The sequence below is a fragment of the Sinocyclocheilus grahami genome, unplaced genomic scaffold, assembly GCF_001515645.1.
Source record: "Sinocyclocheilus grahami isolate Dianchi unplaced genomic scaffold, SAMN03320097.WGS_v1.1 scaffold86.1, whole genome shotgun sequence".
NCBI classification, from domain to species: domain Eukaryota; kingdom Metazoa; phylum Chordata; class Actinopteri; order Cypriniformes; family Cyprinidae; genus Sinocyclocheilus; species Sinocyclocheilus grahami.
This window is the reverse complement of record NW_015505265.1, coordinates 1,475,013-1,492,044: the sequence shown is the minus strand read 5'-3', so window position 1 is coordinate 1,492,044 and position 17,032 is coordinate 1,475,013. Positions and strand designations below refer to the sequence as shown.

Genomic DNA, 17,032 nt, shown 5'->3' with positions numbered 1-17,032 from the left:
CGGGTGTGTGTGTGCGGGTGTGTGTGTGTGTGTGTGTGTGTGTGTCTACAGAGCTAGGTTGTAAAGGATTACGTGTAATCTGGATTGCATAATTAGATTCCAAAAATTAAGCACTTGTAATTACATTATATTACATTAAAGCAAAAAGCCCCAAGAAGCCGTGGTTTACAGTGAATTTATAACAGCTAAGGGGCGTTGTTAGGCACGACGCGAAGCTGTTATAAATTCACTGTAAACCACGGCTTCACAGGGTTTATTGCTTTTATAAAACGGTTATTCCATATACGTAGTAAGGTTTCACAAAATAAAACGGAGAAAATAAAGTGTAATGATATTAATAAAAACAGTATTCTTCCACCAAACAATGTAGTTCCTCGGAAACAGTTGTGGTTGCCAAGCAACACACAAAGTAAACAAAGGTGTATGTTCGTAGAGTAATTTACAACGGCTTCAAACTTGCCTCAACCAATCAGAATCAAGGACCGGAACTAGCCGTTTTATTATTATGTATTTAAAATGTTTAGTTTATAAAATGGTATATAATTTAGTTTACATTCATTTTATTTCAAGCAATATTTAGTTTTAGTTTTAGTTAACTGTTATACTCCTGACAGGAAAACTTATTGATAGTTTGGCATAATTTTATTAGTATTACTTTTAAAAAATAAATAAAATGGTTTTACTGCTTATTCGTTGATGCACTATGGAAATTCCAAAACACAATGATATTTATGAAGTAAAACAATTAAAATAATAGTAATTTTTAAAAGTTTTCAAAGTTTAAGTTAACTGACAAATACTTTTTACTTGCTATTTCTGAAAAATGATGTTCAGGTTTTTCAAAACCAACTGAAACTGACATGAATACAAGTAGTACATGTAAGAACGTTGCATATGTGTTTTAAACGAAAAAGATCGGTTTCTTTCTCCAGCTATCGATGTGCTGAAGCACGAGGTCATCTTCAGCGTGGTGCGTCTGGCTGCCACCTGCATCATCTGCCTGGGCTTCCTGCTGCTGCTGCTCCCTGAGGAGTGGGATACGGTCACCCTGCGCTTCCTCACCACCCTGGCCGACAAGAAGACGGAGGAGCACGGCGAGGAGCTCACAGAATCCAGCGTCCACACACGCAGCCGCAGTAGAGCCAACGGAGCCGTATCCATCCCCATGGCATGACCTTTGACCTGTGAATGAACAGCCAGCGATCAACACTGATCCTCCCTGTGGCAGCCTTTGTATGTGGCAGTTTGATTGCATTTGTGTTTTAGAAAGACAAAAGAGAATAAGCAAAGTGAAGAGGAAGGATGGGTTTTTTTTCTTTAATAATAATCACAACATCGACCAATCAGAACACAGAAAGTCACAGAAAGATAAGAACATGCCGTCCTGCTCTTTAATAGAGTTTTCTGAGAGGAGCATCCCATTAAATATATATTTACTGACAGTATGTTTTTATTTTACAGAAGGGATCTAGCATTCTCTTCCCTGAGAAGATACGCATCCATTCCATAGAAATGGACTTTCAGACTTTCGTCTCCCGCTGCACGACAAACCCTGCACCCCTGAGCCCCTCCGCTAGCCCCTTCCCATGGAATGTATTCTGTGAATATAGACTCTGTCAGGGCCAGTTCGGCTCACTGTGTACACATGAATGCATTCAGAGATTGGATATATATGTATATGATTATTTGCATTGTACGTAGTAGTATAATACATGTAGGAGGAATATATTATGCTTTAATGAATAAGCCTTTCTTTTCTTTTTATAATAAAAGACAAAAATAAAGATCTGCTTTGAAAGGCGCTTGTTATTTAATCGTTCAACACCTGAAGTGTAGTGCAACAATCATGTTCCGGAAGAAACAATATATATATATATATATATATATATTTTTTGTTTTCATTATTCAAGGGAGACCTAACATGAGCTTTGAGATTCTTAAAGGTGCCATAGAATGCATTGATACAATATTTTAAATTGCTCTCTGATATCTACATAGAAGGTATGTGGCTTAGGTAAGGGCAAAAAATCTCCAGAAACGGTTTTACATGTCCATTTACAACCCTAGGATAGAATGAAATGGCCTGTTTTTACCTTATTTGGAAGGGTCATGAATAATAATGTCGAGCTCTGCTCTGATTGGCTGTTTCACAGCACGCGCGGCTCATTTCAGTAGCTCACACAGCATGAAGGAAACACTATTTCAATACTCTTTCTCGCAGTTATATCGTTGGGTAATTATATTGTATATAAAATGCGGGCATCAGGGAGCCGCTATTAATATATTCGAATGCACAATCACTTTTTACTTTCACTTTCAAGATTTGCTATCGCACATGCTCTGTGTAAACTACAGCGGCAGTAGCCTACTTAACACACATTTTACAAGATCAGATGCTTGTCAGTAGTGCTCAGGATCTGTAAATCATTCGCCATCATCCTCAGTCATGTCTCCTTGCTCTGTGTATGTGGTAAGTGAAATATTATGTACTGTAAAAGGCTACCGCTAGCAAGCAGCTAACCATGTCCCTTTAGTGGCTCGCCTTATTTTATTAGAGCATGCGTTATTTGTTTTCCATGCCTTTCTGAATACAGACACCAACCCATCCCTGCACAGCCTGGAACATAACATTTATTTCCATGATCTGCCATTTTCGCTATTATCCTCACTTGTTTCTTCACAATACCTGCTGAACTTCTGATAATTCGACTGGCGGCTAGCATAGAGCATGGGCGGGTATATGCAAATGTTGGGGGCGTAACTATTAGTGATCCCGACTCGATGTTATGTTCTGATTCACTTATTTTTCAGTGGTCTTTTGCATGCACGAGATTTACATAAGAAGGAGGAAACAATGGTGTTTGAGGCTCACGGTATGTCATTTCCATGTACAGAACTGTTATTATTCAACTATGCCTAGGTAAATACAGTTTTCCATTCTATGGCACCTTTAAGTGATCTTATATATTTTTGAAAAAGCCGCTGGTTAATAGTCAGATTCTTGGTGAAGAGCCACAATCCTGAAGATATTTACCAAGAATGGAGACAGAAATAGGAACACATGCCATGATACTCTATACTCTTCTACATAGATGCATGTGTCTGAATATTTGACAATAAATTTAAAATACCATTCAAAAGTGAAAGAACTTTTGGGGAAAAAAATAAAAAATTCCGCAAAGATGGATTAAAATGATTCAAAGCTACAGTAAAGACTTTCACACTGTTCCAAAAATAAAATAAACACTGAAGACTGGAGTGATGCCTGCTGAAAATTCAACTTTGCATCACAAAAATAAATTACATTTTAAATATATATAAGATAGAAAACTATGAAAGCTGTTCCTGCCACTGAATTAAAAAGTAATAGTAATAATAATTGTGACTTTTTATCTCACAATTCAGACTTTTTAAAAAAATTGAGGTTACGGAAAGTTTATATCTCGCAATTTTGAGGAAAAAAAATTGTGAGATATAAACTCGCATTTCTGGGGGGTTTTTTCTTGAATTGTGAGAACTCGCAATTGCTTTTTTGAGAAGCAAAGTCAGACTTATCTCACAAAAGAGACATCTTTAAAAAAAACACAATTATGAGAAAAAATTTCTGAATTGTGAGATAAGTTGCAATGAACTTGTTTTATTTTTTATTCAGTGGCGGAAATGGGCTTCCATAGTACGGAAAACAGTTTTAATGTATTTTAATAAATACAACTTTGGTCAGCATACTAGACTGTCAAAAAAGTTCAGAACCGACCCTAACCTTTTGGAACAGTAGTATATATTTTTTACACTTAAAAACAATGACTATATACATCAGAAGTTTTATTTTTAGTGCTGTCAAACGATTAATCGCGATTAATCGCATCCAAAATCTACGTTTTTGTTTGCATGATATATGAGTGTGTACTGTGTATATTTATTATGTTTATATACATACAAACACATGCATATATATATTTAAGAAACATATGTTATGTTTATATATATTAAATATATTTATATATAATATAATTATATAAATGTATATACATGTAAATATTTTCAAAATATATACTGTATGTTTGTGTATTTATATATACATAATAAATAAATACAGTACACATACATATATGTAAACAAAAACGTTTATTTTTTATGCGATTAATCGTTTGACAGCACTATTTATTTTATATCATAAATCTAGTTTTCTAATCTGAGTGCTATAAATCGAAGCATCCGTTTATCATATGAGTGGTATCAGCAGTTTTTTTCATCACATTTTCTATCACAAAAAAATGGAAAAAGACAGGAAAGTGGAGGAGGAATGATATCTGTAAATGACACAGAACGGATTTGAACCTGCACCCCGTGAGCATAAATGCTCTACAGGTTTTGTGAGAATGTGCACTGCCCACTGTGCCACAGCTCTGACCATGATACACACCATAAAAATGAAACACAAACACGCTGAATGACTAAGACAAACCCTTCATTCCCTCATTTCTCCCTGCAATAAACGCACTAGGACTCCTTCACCGTCGTGTGACAGCCGCTCTGTGTGAATGCATATAACGACCTTGCTTTCTTGGAAATATAATGAGATATTAGCTGAGTGGACAGGCTGAACATTTTCAGACCTCTGGAGAAGTCCATTAAACCAAATGAAGCATAGAAAAGGAAATGAGGGGTAACAGAAGAGCACAGAGGAAGTCTTTAAATCCACATTATGGGGTCCAGTTCCTTCATCCTGGGAGGTGGCGATAACAGTCCATGTGCTGACGCAACATTTTTTTTATGACCTATTCAAAAGTTTGGGGTCAGTAAGATTTTTTTAACGTTTTCACAAAGGCTGTGTTTATATGGACAAAAATATTGTAAAAACAATAATATGGTAAAATATTACTATAAATTTAAATAATTATTGTGCATTTTAATACATATATATATATATATATATAAATATAATTATTATTATTGTGGTCACAAAGCTTAATTTTCAGCATTTCTAATATGAAATAATCATTTTAGATATCTCTGTTCAGGATCAATCCAAGGTTGTAGCAAGTAGTTTTTGTTTATTTAAAAGAAAAAATACTATGAATGAGTATAATTACATTGCTGTGTAATAATTGCAACCAAGCTAGGTTCGTTTTCTCTAATATCAAGTTATACCCGCTGTAATCAGACAAACAGAAAACTGTCACTAATTCTGTCAATCATCAAGCTTGGCTCCCTGAGCAGTCGCATGCCTGAGCAATCAGTGGAGAGACGGGCCTCTCACCGCCGTCCAAGCATTAACACACAGTTATAAAGTAACCTGTGGGGACAGTCACCATGGAAACTTACCTCATTACACCAAAACCGAGAAATATAAAGCAAGAGAGGGGGGCACGCACCTGCCATTTCACAACACAACTTTGCAGGAGTTTCATTTTGAACAGTTAAGCAGAACTAAGAGAGAATACTCTTTGTTTGGGTTAAGCCAAAACGTAACTGAACAATTTAACCGGATCGGATGCAAGTGGACATTTTTGAAGAGTACATACCCTCATCTTCAGTATTACATATTTAACCATATGTATGGACCCCTGGATGCAACATTCAGATGGAGTGAGGAGTTAGGCCTGGATTATACCCTGGAAAGAAGGACAAGAAATGGAGTTTAATGCAGTTCCTTGAGGAACCTATTTTGATATATAACTTACCTTGGCTGGGAGAATAAATGCACCATGGGGAACAGCAACTCCAGGCCAAAGATTTGCCAAGTTGCACCATCACATAGTCAACCAATGGAGGATGAGCCTTCACTGTTTCCAACCTCACCATGGATGATTACTGCTGTTAAAGGTACAGAGATGCAAGAGAAAGGGATTGTGGAACAGAGGAAGACCAGCCATCTGCCTCCTTTGACAGGAAGACACAAAATACCTAATTCTGTTAATTTAGGACCAGGTGAGTGCAGTAATCATTTACATTTGGCACTAATTATGAACAATATTATTATATGGCCGTGCATTTTGCTGCATAACACCATAGTTCATGTTTACGACTTTTAAGATCAGTTTTAACCTCATTTTGACTTCTGAATTTCAGCAAAATAGAGCACCAACTATCAAGTCTACTTATGACATTCCTAAAAGAATGTTCAGACAAAATTATTATAGAGTGCACAAAATTCTTATCCAATTGAAGTGGGAATTTCTTATATAATATCCTAGTATGCAGAGACTATAAAGCTGAATTTAGGTAGCATGCTAGTATATTGTTTTAACTTATGAGTAAGAATAATGGCAATATGCAATTCTGAATTCATCCTAGGTAAACCATTTTAACAGGCCTGATTTAGCAATATCGGCTCAGCCAATGACGTGGGTTTAGGGTGGGACTATCATTTTGTTTGACCAATGGCAGATAGGAGAATCTTTCAGGAAACCTGTTTAAGTCACATTTTTACCATGTAGTTCATTTTGGTGCTATAGGAGTAGACATTATACACTTCAACTTTTTTAAATATTTTTTAACAACATAGCATGATCATGGACCTTTTTTATTATTTTATTCATGCTTGTGCTGTGAGTTTATGTCATGTCACCAACAGGATCTCAGAGTGTCTGTGAAAAAACTGGACACAGCATTATTAAGTCTCATCCACCACAACCAGCAAAGGTCTGAACATACTGTATAGTTGCTTTCAAGTCATTCATTCATTTTAATTTTGATTCTAATTATGAGCATTCAACTCACAGGGATGGCAACCAACGACTCTTGCTATAGGGGCTGATGTGAATCCTGCCAAACATGCATGCAAGACATACAAAACTGAGTCTGTGGTCTTTCAATATGTTCTTTCATTTTCACTAAATGGTTTGAAAAAATTTATCATTTTAAAGTCGATTTTAAAGAGGGTATATCCGACAATAGCTAATACATCTCCTTTTAATGCACAACATACATTTTGTTCTTGTCAGGACTGGGAATGGAAAGATGGGCCTGTCCGTTGCTATTCCACTCCCAGCCTGGGAGGGCACTGTGGCACCAGCAAAACACTACAGGTACATGTTTAAAAATGAAACATTCATGAAACCAAACACATTCAAGAAAACTTCTTGCCTGAACCTTCGCAAAGTTACAGCTAAATTCATTGATGTAGTAGTGTTGTATAGTTTAAAGATATACTTATAAGGAACAATGTACAGCAGAGATTCTCAACTCTGGCCCTCAAGATCCACTTTAATGCAGTGTTTAGCTCCAAACTTGATAAAACTCACCTACCTGTACCTTTCAAGCAGTCTTGAAGACCGGGATTAGCTTGTTCAGGTGTTTGATTAGGATTGGAACTAAACTCTGCAGGATAGTGGACCTCGAGAGCCAGAGTTCAAAACCCCTGATGTAAAGCCAACTGATTAATATTGCAAAATAAATCAGGACCCCCATGCGGAATATTCTCAAAATACTGAAGCACACTGAAGAACATTGGTGTAATTGAAACACTGATCTTTATCTTGCATTTTGTATAGAAAAGCATGCAAATAGAGGTGCAGTGACATAAAGAAACTGAGTTTGTGATGGTGTTTCAAGCCTAAAAGATGTAGATAAAGAGGGAGAAGACTGACAGCTGGTGAGCAATGAGCCTTGCCCTGTGGTCCCACTAGATCTGATTACTGTGTTGTTGGAGTGGAAAGTATTCTGGGGTGAAGCCATGTTACCTTCAACTCTGGGATCCATCATCATGGTACAGGGGGCCAGGAGTAGATCCCTTCTCCACACTCTGGAAATCCCAGGCACTGGGAGAGATCTTGCACCATCAACCAACTCATTCTCATTCTCAGATCATTCTCAACCAACCTTTCCAGTTGATTTTAATTGTATATTTACGTCACTGAAGCCATATCTCAGTCTCTCAATCTCTAAACCAAAGGTTTGACAGTTTCTACCGAGGTTTTCATAAATGTTTGAAGTGTCATGACAAGATTTTAGCAACTACTTACAAATGCCACTTGGAATTACATTAACACATTGAGGCAATTCTTAGGTGGATCACTCGAGCATTCTTGACCTTCACAGGGACACATGAAAGGTCTCCTGCTGGCACAGACGATGCTCAGTCGCCAAGCAACCAAGAAACGGAAAGCTCAGCAGAGGTGCTTTAGGAAAAGTCGAGGGAAACAGAAGAGGGTGTACATCTCTTATCGTGAGTCCCTTAGTTCAATCGTTTTACCAATTGTTGAATTGCCCAAATTAACCTTTCCATTTTGGTTGAGTACTTAACCTCATTGAAGTCTTGTCTTATGCAACAATGGAAGGAGATGAGATGGAAGGAGGACAGAGGGTTTGTCTTGTGTCCAGGCCAATGCAACAAAACATCTTCTGGGATGAGTCTGAAGGACAGATTCTGGATGTAAGGGAGCTGTTGCAGCCAAGTTCACAGGTGACAGATCAAAATGTGGGAGACACAATGAGTGGCAAACCACTAATAGAAATGGAATTAAAAGACCAGAAATGTAGAGGTCTGGGGAAGGAATGTTGTCACAAGAATTCCCTGAATTCTCCAAGGAGCAGAACAAATCTGGACATAGGTGTGACAGGAAATGTGTAAAGGAATTGCAATGCAAACATGATGTTACTTTGGCATAGTGAAAACGAGTATGGACATTACTCTGGTTCCTCCATGAAAATATATCTACAGGAAGAATGGGAAATTACCAAGAGGCCTTTACAGGCAGACTCCGAAAAGCACAGTTAGTCTGAGAGGATGCAAGCAGACGTGTACATGAAGGAATGTTTCAATCTAATTTGTACGGCATCTGTGGTATGTTGTCTATTACTCAGACAACATTAACTCATCCTTTGGTTCATAAATGATAGGGAAATGTGATTACAGTCGTGCACTTCTAGTACAACTACTACAACTTCTAGCAAGCAAGCAGGCCATACCTGCTTATAATTCCTGTGGAGTCTGCAGAATTCGAGTGCTTTCCAGATACACTTTGTTACATTTCTAGCCAGGTGTAAATTGGAGGAATTTAATCTGGAATAGTTCTTTAACAGGAATGACAGTGTAACCAGGGCTGCTGAAGCAAAGGTTGCAACATCAATCCCGATTTTACAAATTTGCTCGGACTGCAGGGAAACACCTTGGATGCACAGCCAATCCATCGCAGGGCTAACAAACACTCACGCATGAGCAGCAATTTATTGTGTCCAATTCACCTGTCTCGCATGTATTTGGATTGTGGAGGAATCTGGAGCACCTGGAGGAAACCAACACCAACATGGGCAGAACAAACTCGACACAGAATGTCCTGCTGACTCAAAATTGGGGACCTTCTAGTTGTGAGATGGTAGTAAAACAATCCCAAGAACCAGAATCCCAGAAGTTTAAGTTATTAGATCATACTCGCCCTGCAACCAAATGACGTAACCCATTCCTCCCATTATTTTGTCCAATATAAAAAGGTGTTCCATTTAATGTTTATGAGAATTTTCTATTCTGTAGGCTTTGGTCTTTTTTAACTAGCCAACATTTTTGAGTTAAAATGAAAATTTGCAAAAAATTTACTCGGCCCAAACACGATGTAACTGGGTTTCTTTATCGAAACAGTTCTAGAAATTTTTTTGCATTACATCACTTGCTCACCAATGGATCCTAAGCCCAAGTAAATCTTAAGCAATTTTTCATTTTTGTGTGAACTATCCAGATAGATATGTTAAAGTCATTCCACAATGCATTTTTCCCCAGCCTAAAAACAGGAAGATTTGCATTTTAAAAAAACATCAGGAAAAACAAAGGTTGAAGTGGCTAACCATCAAACAACTTATGAAAAAGTAATATAAATAAACTTTACACTGGCATAAAACAATTGTTACACATGATGTGGTATTATGATCATGCAAAACAAATAGTATCTAAAGACCTTAAAGTCAGAACATGTAAATCATTATGCTACATTTGCAATTGGACTGTAAAACAGGAGCAGATGTAGTCTGAGGACTAAAAAAAATCTTGTCATGTGAATTGGTCTTGTGCAATTATTAATGTTAAATAAACACTGTGGTGGTTTTGAGTACAGCTGCCTCCTCTTGACAACAAAAATTAATTTTAACAGATTTAAATTAGTGTACTTACACATACAAATTAACATCCATGGATAATCAAGTACCTCTGATGCTATAATATCTAAAGCTACTACATCTGAGTACAGCTAATGTCAAACTTTGCCAATTTTGCTGCGATTAACTTTTTTTTACTGGAGTAAGCAAGGTTTAAAGGTCAAGTTTGTAATTGCTGCACTACTAGCAGCATCAAAAATAATTTTAAAAATGATGTTGCAAACAATTCCCTGGCTACTATTGTACAGCCAAACATGTGGTTCTGCTTGATTGCCACATCCATTATTACACACGTAACCTTAAAATCACATAATTAAAATCAAATGGAAATCATTACATTACAAATTAAACAAATTTCCTTTCAGAAAGAACAAGTTACAACATTTGCTTAAAAATCAAATAATTTATTTATAATTTTTAAACCAGGTCTGTTGTCCACTTGAAAACAAAGAAACGTTTGCAAGACATTTTGTCAAGGGTGAAAGTGGGAGAAAGAAGGGTGGAGAAAATTTTAATCAACATGCAAACAGCCGCTCTTTCCCCAACAAAATGGATCCATGTTTGTGGAGCAGGTCTCACTTGTCCAAATCAGCTGAAAGTACAAGAGTAACACTAACTACAACATAAACTCCACCGTTTACAGGGATGAGAATTAGCCACAAGTGCAGATTCAAAATGAGTCCCATCAATGAATAATTCCCCAAAACAGAAGCCAGTCAGATTAGTGTCCACATCATCTAAATATGAGATCTTACCCAGCTAGAACCTGCCAGCTGTTTGGTCTAAAGCTGTTAAATGGCCATAACATTTGATGGACAGCTTACAGTAATATAATCCATAAAAGTCAGATATTGGCAGTGCAAAAAAACAATCGTGCCAACCACAATTTTAAACCACAAGTATGAAAGCATGGGCAGCATTGAATGGTGAGGATCGACAGCCAGAAATGTATTATTGTCTGTCAAGTTTGGCACCTTGTGAAAGGTTTTGAATTTTATTAAAGAATTAGTTCACTTCCGAATTTAAATTTCCTCATAATTTACTCACCCCCATGTCATCCAGGATGTTTGTGTCTTTCTTTCTTCAGTCGAAAAGAAATTAAGGTTTTTGAGGAAAACATTCCAGGGTTTTTCTCTATGTAGTGGACTTCAGTGGGGTTCACTGGGTCGAAAGTCCAAATTGCAGCTTCAAAGTGTTCTACACGATCCCAGACGAGGAAGAAGGGTCTTATCTAGCGAAACGATCGTTCATTTTCTAAAAAAAAAAGAATAAAAATGATATACTTTTTAACCTCAAACGCTTGTCTTGTGTAGCTCTGCAATGCGCATGCGTACTCTGTGCAGTCCCATTCGAAACAGTTAGGGTAGGTGGAAAAACTCCCATCTCATTTTCTCCTCCAACTTCAAAATCATCTTACATCGCTGCAGAAGTACTGACCCAGTGTTTACAAGGTGAACGTGCAAAGAAGGTCAAACGCCCTTTACAAAAAACGGTAAAACAGCGATGTAGGACGATTTTGAAGTTGGAGGAGAAAATGAGATGGGAGTTTTTCGATATACCCTAGCTGTCATGAACCGGAATGCACAGAGTTCACGCAGAAGACGAGTATTTGAGGTTAAAAAGTATATAAATTGTAATTATTTTTAGAAAATGACCGATCGTTTCGCTAGATAAGACCCTTCTTCCTCATCTGGGATCGTGAAGCTGCAATTTGGTCCTTCCACCCAGTGAACCCCACTGAAGTCCACTATATAGAGAAAAACCCTGGAAAGTTTTCCTCAAAAACCTTTTTCTTTTCGACTAAAGAAAGAAAGACATGAACATCTTGGATGACATGGGGGTGAGAAAATTATGAGGAAACTTTAATTCAGAAGTGAACTAATCCTTTAACAGGATAATTCAAAAAAGAAAATGGCCAAAACTAATGTAGTTCTGAATCTGTATGACTTTCTTCTTTCAGCAGAACATTAAAGAACATATCTTGAAGGACGTTTCAACTGCTTTTGTCCATACAATAAAAGTCAGTGGGATCCAATGTTGTTTTGAACCCAAGCGACTCTCAACTCTATGGACGAAAAAACCTGATTTATCAAAATATCTTCTACAGAAAACAAAAAAACGCACAGGTTTGGAACAATATGAGGGTGAGTAAATGATGTGAATCTAAACGATCCCTTGATTTCAGACTAAATTTACATCTGCAATCTAAAGACTGACTTTGATGGTCTGTTTAGATGAAAACTACTCAAAGGCTCTCAAATTTCCATTTGAGCATCGACTGTCCACAAATCAAAAGGAATAAAGTCCTTACAAAGACAAGTTGGCTGTTAATAACCACTGGGACCTTGAAAGGAGCCCCTGACAAGTGTTGAGCACAAACCAAACACCTGAGCCTTACTGACAGACAGCACACGGTCTGATGCGTCAAAGGGGATTGATGGGACATTACATTTCTGGGAGATGTACTACAATCTGGGCCTAAAAAAATGCAACTAAACAAAGCACAAAAAAAAAAAGATGCATAAATTCCTCTTCCCATAAATCTATCAGCAAATATCTGTTTTAAGCGCAAATTCATAAAGCAACCCATCCATATTCTCAACAACTGAGAGCAGCAGCTCTATGGGGAACTTTTCCAATGACAATCAAAAAACGACAAATCAAACTTCCATATGTACATTTAGCAAATCAAAAAAACTTGTTTCCCACTCCAAACTTGAAAAAACTAAAAGGTTTTCTTCCCAGAACAACTCATGAGCCAGCAGCAAAGCAAAATGGGGGTCTATTGGCAATGACACAGAAATACTTACATACAACGTGGTGATGGTACAACCTGCCACAGCACACTACTGTTAAACACAAACCCATAAAATCACACTACCAACATACTCTCAGTTGGTACATTTTTTTTTTTTAATGCTTTAGAAAGTTTTTAAAATGTAATTCATTCCAGTGATGGCAAAACTGAATTTTCAGCATCATTACTCCAGTCTTCAGTGTCACATAATCCTTCAGAAATCATTCCAATATGCTGATTCAGGTGTTCAAACCCCTTTTTATTATCGATGTTGAAAACAGTTGTGCTGCTTAATACTTTTATAAATGCATCATAATCACATTTATCATATATAATAATGAATTGCATTTATTTCTGAGATAAGTGAAAAACATCCACATGACAACAATGTAACATAAGGCAGTTTAAAACATTGATAAATTAGTGCTGTCAAATCAATTAAATGTTATTAATTGCATCCAAAATAAAAGTTTGTGTTTACATAAGTTTGTGTACTGTGTATATTTATATGTAATGTATATTTTAAGAAATATATGTAATATATATTTATATTTCTGTATAATATAAATCATACATGCATAGACATATGTATGTATGTATATATATATATATATATAGTACAGTGCAATTGCAATAAATGCCTAAATAAAAGAATAAAGAAATCAACGGTTGTACTACAGTAAATAATTTCGGTCAATGATGTATTCAGAGTTACAGTTTGCCATTATTAGAAGTTTTCAAAAAAACAAAAAAAGTGTGGAGGTTTTCTTTGATCCAGTTCTTGTCATTTGGAACATTCAGAAATAAGCATATATTATATTAATAATAATTATTATTATTATGAGTGTGCTTAACAACACTCTGGGAAGTCAGAGTGGCAGTAATAATTTAGTGGTCATGCATAATCAGCAAATTGTATGTTAAAATACCGTAATATATAATTTATCGGTTGAAATGTTCCGAGAAGGCAACGTCTGATGACAAAATAATAACATCAAGGACTCTGATAACACTTATCCACTTCCATATCTGTGCTCTGTATTGTGCGGGCTGTGATGCTAAGGTTTTGGTTTGTGTGGATCAATTGCGCCTCTCTGCGGATCATGTCGTAAACACCACAAAATTCATCATGGCATCTAAACACCTCGTTTAAAGACACAGCATTCAGTTTAAACTCTATTATTAAACTTCAATAATAGACCTACTACCTACCGTTTAGGGTGTTTTGTTGTTGTTGTATCGATGCTATTATCGACATTTGCAGCATGAAATTAACCTGAATATTCTTAAACTAGTCATACGGAGTGATCAGCGTTACTGTTCCTTTCAACGGGCTCTGTCGCCATCTTGTGGCAAGTATATCGGTGATATGCGATTTGGTCCATATCACATCGGAAATGCACTTATTTTGTAAAACGTTTGAGATGGTTGAATCTAATCTGTATCTTCTATTGGCAATAAAATACCAAATTACTTCCTTCCAAATGTTAGTCATGCGTATTAAGGCGTTGAGAACCCTCATTTGGAGATATGGATGATAAGAAATGATTCGTGTTGAAGTTCAAAAAACGGTAACAGTTATCTGGATCCATGGACACCCAAGTGCACACTTCCTGAAATATCCCATTTGGAGGCGTGAAAGGGTTATTAGCCACGCGTTAACTTCAGCATACACTAAATATCGTTTTATGAGCGTTTGCGACTCCCTTACTTTTGTATACTTATATTCGCTGTAATACTCCGTAACCGAGACGAATTCCAGATATTATCGTACAATGCTTCAATATTTTTACATAGAAATTTGTTTTTATTTTCCACCTAAGGTAGATGCAGTGTCCTCAGAAAAATTCATGGAAACCTTCTTTGCTTGGAATTTTGTTATACGCGGAGCATTTGGTGAATGGTTTATCCTTTTAATCAATTTCGTATTTAATAGACACACACACACACACACATATATATATATATATATACACACACACACATGCATAGACATATATATATATATGTGTGTATGTGCATTACATATAAATGCACACAAGTATGCACAGTGCGCACATATATTATGTAAACACAAACTTTTATTTTGGATGCAATTAATAGATTTGACAGCACTATATTATAAATATTTCCTTTATTATTTTAAAATTACAGCAATTTTTTTAAATATTAAAATACTATTAACTGTGTGTATGTGCATTACATATAAATGCACACAAGTATGCACAGTGCGCACATATATTATGTAAACACAAACTTTTATTTTGGATGCAATTAATAGATTTGACAGCACTATATTATAAATATTTCCTTTATTATTTTAAAATTACAGCAATTTTTTTAAATATTAAAATACTATTAACACTTTCAGCAAAAATTTAGAAAAAAGCATTTTCAATCTCACCTGGGAAAATCCATGCTTCTAAGTCTACCGTGTAGTATGAAGTATGTAGTAGTTCCATTCCAAACACACCCATAGTGTCAAATCTTGACAAGATGATTCTCTTACCTCATCACAATCTCCCTCCACCATAGCATAAATGGCCTTTTTCACAAGGTTGGTGCCTATCAAAGAATAAGTACAATAATTCATAACACATTCCAAGTATTATAAATACCTGTTGAACATGGTAAATAATACAATATGAATGGAAAAAAACAAAACACATGGAATGATCAGGCTCCTTCGACACAAAATGGCAAACCCTTGATTCATAGCAGTTCAAAGACACTAAATGCATTCACGAGCTGACACTGAAGCAGATGTGTGTCCTATAAAAAGATCTGTTTCTGTTGCCATTCTCAGATGAGGGCCACAATGCTAGCACGGCTCTTACCAATGCCTTTCCTGCGAAATTTGGAGTCCACAGCGAGCATGGCGATGTATCCGCGACGGAACATCTTCTTATGCATGTCTAGCTTACACACAATGGCACCGACACAGTCCTTCTCAACCATCGCCTGTGACACATCACAGAAAGACAGTCATCAAGACACTGCAATTACTCTAGTGGGCTGTGAACTATGAGTAAAACAATCACAAATATCTCTATTATTAGGCTCCATTTGTGACAATTACACCACCTTGAACTTGTGGTGTTCATAAATGTATAAATACTCTTAAACACCCCTGAATGTATCATAGTTCTGGCATAATCACAACAGTTTAACTGTGGTATTTTTTTTTAAATAAGGCCATAGTAACCACAGGTAAAACCATGATATGGCCTGCTCCTCATTACCATGGTTAGATTTATGTAATTATGGTTTCTGTGAAACAAACTATGGTTTTTGTTCAACTACAATGGCTTCTGTTAATCTTATAAAAAAAATGACTCTCACAAAAATAAGCACTGCAGAAGTACTATAGTACTGAATGTTTAACCTACCACAGTATTGGTCCAAAATGCATGGTACACTTAAAACAACAACACAGGAGTACCATGACACTTGTTGGTAGCCATCTGTTCATCTGTTACGAAAGTATACTTCCTCACCCCCAACAGATTTAATATGACACATTTTTGCAAGAGATACAATAAAATACTATTTAGTGTTACTACAGTAGAATCCTAGTAAATATTTGAAAGTGTCTAATGATGTGGTTACATTTAACATGGACTAAATCCATCATTTTAAACAATATGACATTTGAAAAAAAAGAATGGAGAAACATTTCAAAATACCTATCAAATACAATGAACAAACAGTATAATGTGGTGTTTTTTTGACACGGTTATTTATTCATGTCATGTTTTTGAGCCACAGCACGCAACAAAATGTATATTAATACAGTTACCATGACTGTTTATTACAGTTACGGTAACATGGTCATGCCATGTTTTGGACACATACCACGGTAATATCATGATATTCTTTGATGTACATTGGAATATCATTTAAATATGAGATATACCAAGATGTTAATTAATCAGTAAAATTGTATGCATCGCTAGACCATGATATTACATCACTGTACCATGGCCATATTATCATTTTTATTATAACAGAGATTATGCTGGAGGCTCTAATATTGATGAAACATAACAGAATGACAGATTTTAGGGGGGGGGGGGGGGGGGGGGGGTTTTTTTCCCCCCCAAAAAAAAAAAAAAAAAAAAAAATTTTTTTTAATAGGTTTTTATA

General features: G+C 36.2%; 2 protein-coding genes across 3 annotated transcripts in view; one reads left to right on the top strand and one right to left on the bottom strand.

Annotated features, from left to right (window-relative positions):
* The window catches only part of LOC107586844 (solute carrier family 35 member F4-like), a 33,477-nt gene extending 31,761 nt beyond the window's left edge, over positions 1-1,716 (top strand). The window contains exons 7-8 of one of the 2 annotated variants that reach the window (XR_001609399.1): positions 933-1,233; positions 1,462-1,716. Coding sequence is in view for 1 of the 2 variants with exons in the window: in XM_016274391.1 (XP_016129877.1) it covers positions 933-1,174 (242 nt within the window). In the remaining variant the exon portion in view is untranslated. Of the gene's footprint in view, positions 1-932; positions 1,238-1,461 lie in introns of those variants that run through there. The other variant, XM_016274391.1, reaches the window with a different exon arrangement.
* A 13,598-nt stretch (positions 1,717-15,314) lies between these two features.
* The window catches only part of LOC107586843 (N-alpha-acetyltransferase 30-like), a 4,423-nt gene continuing 2,705 nt past the window's right edge, over positions 15,315-17,032 (bottom strand). Inside the window, exons 2-3 of the mRNA XM_016274390.1 lie at positions 15,724-15,847; positions 15,315-15,451 (exon numbers count right to left, since the gene is read on the bottom strand). Of these exons, the coding sequence (XP_016129876.1) occupies positions 15,315-15,451; positions 15,724-15,847 (261 nt within the window). The remainder of the gene's footprint in view (positions 15,452-15,723; positions 15,848-17,032) is intronic.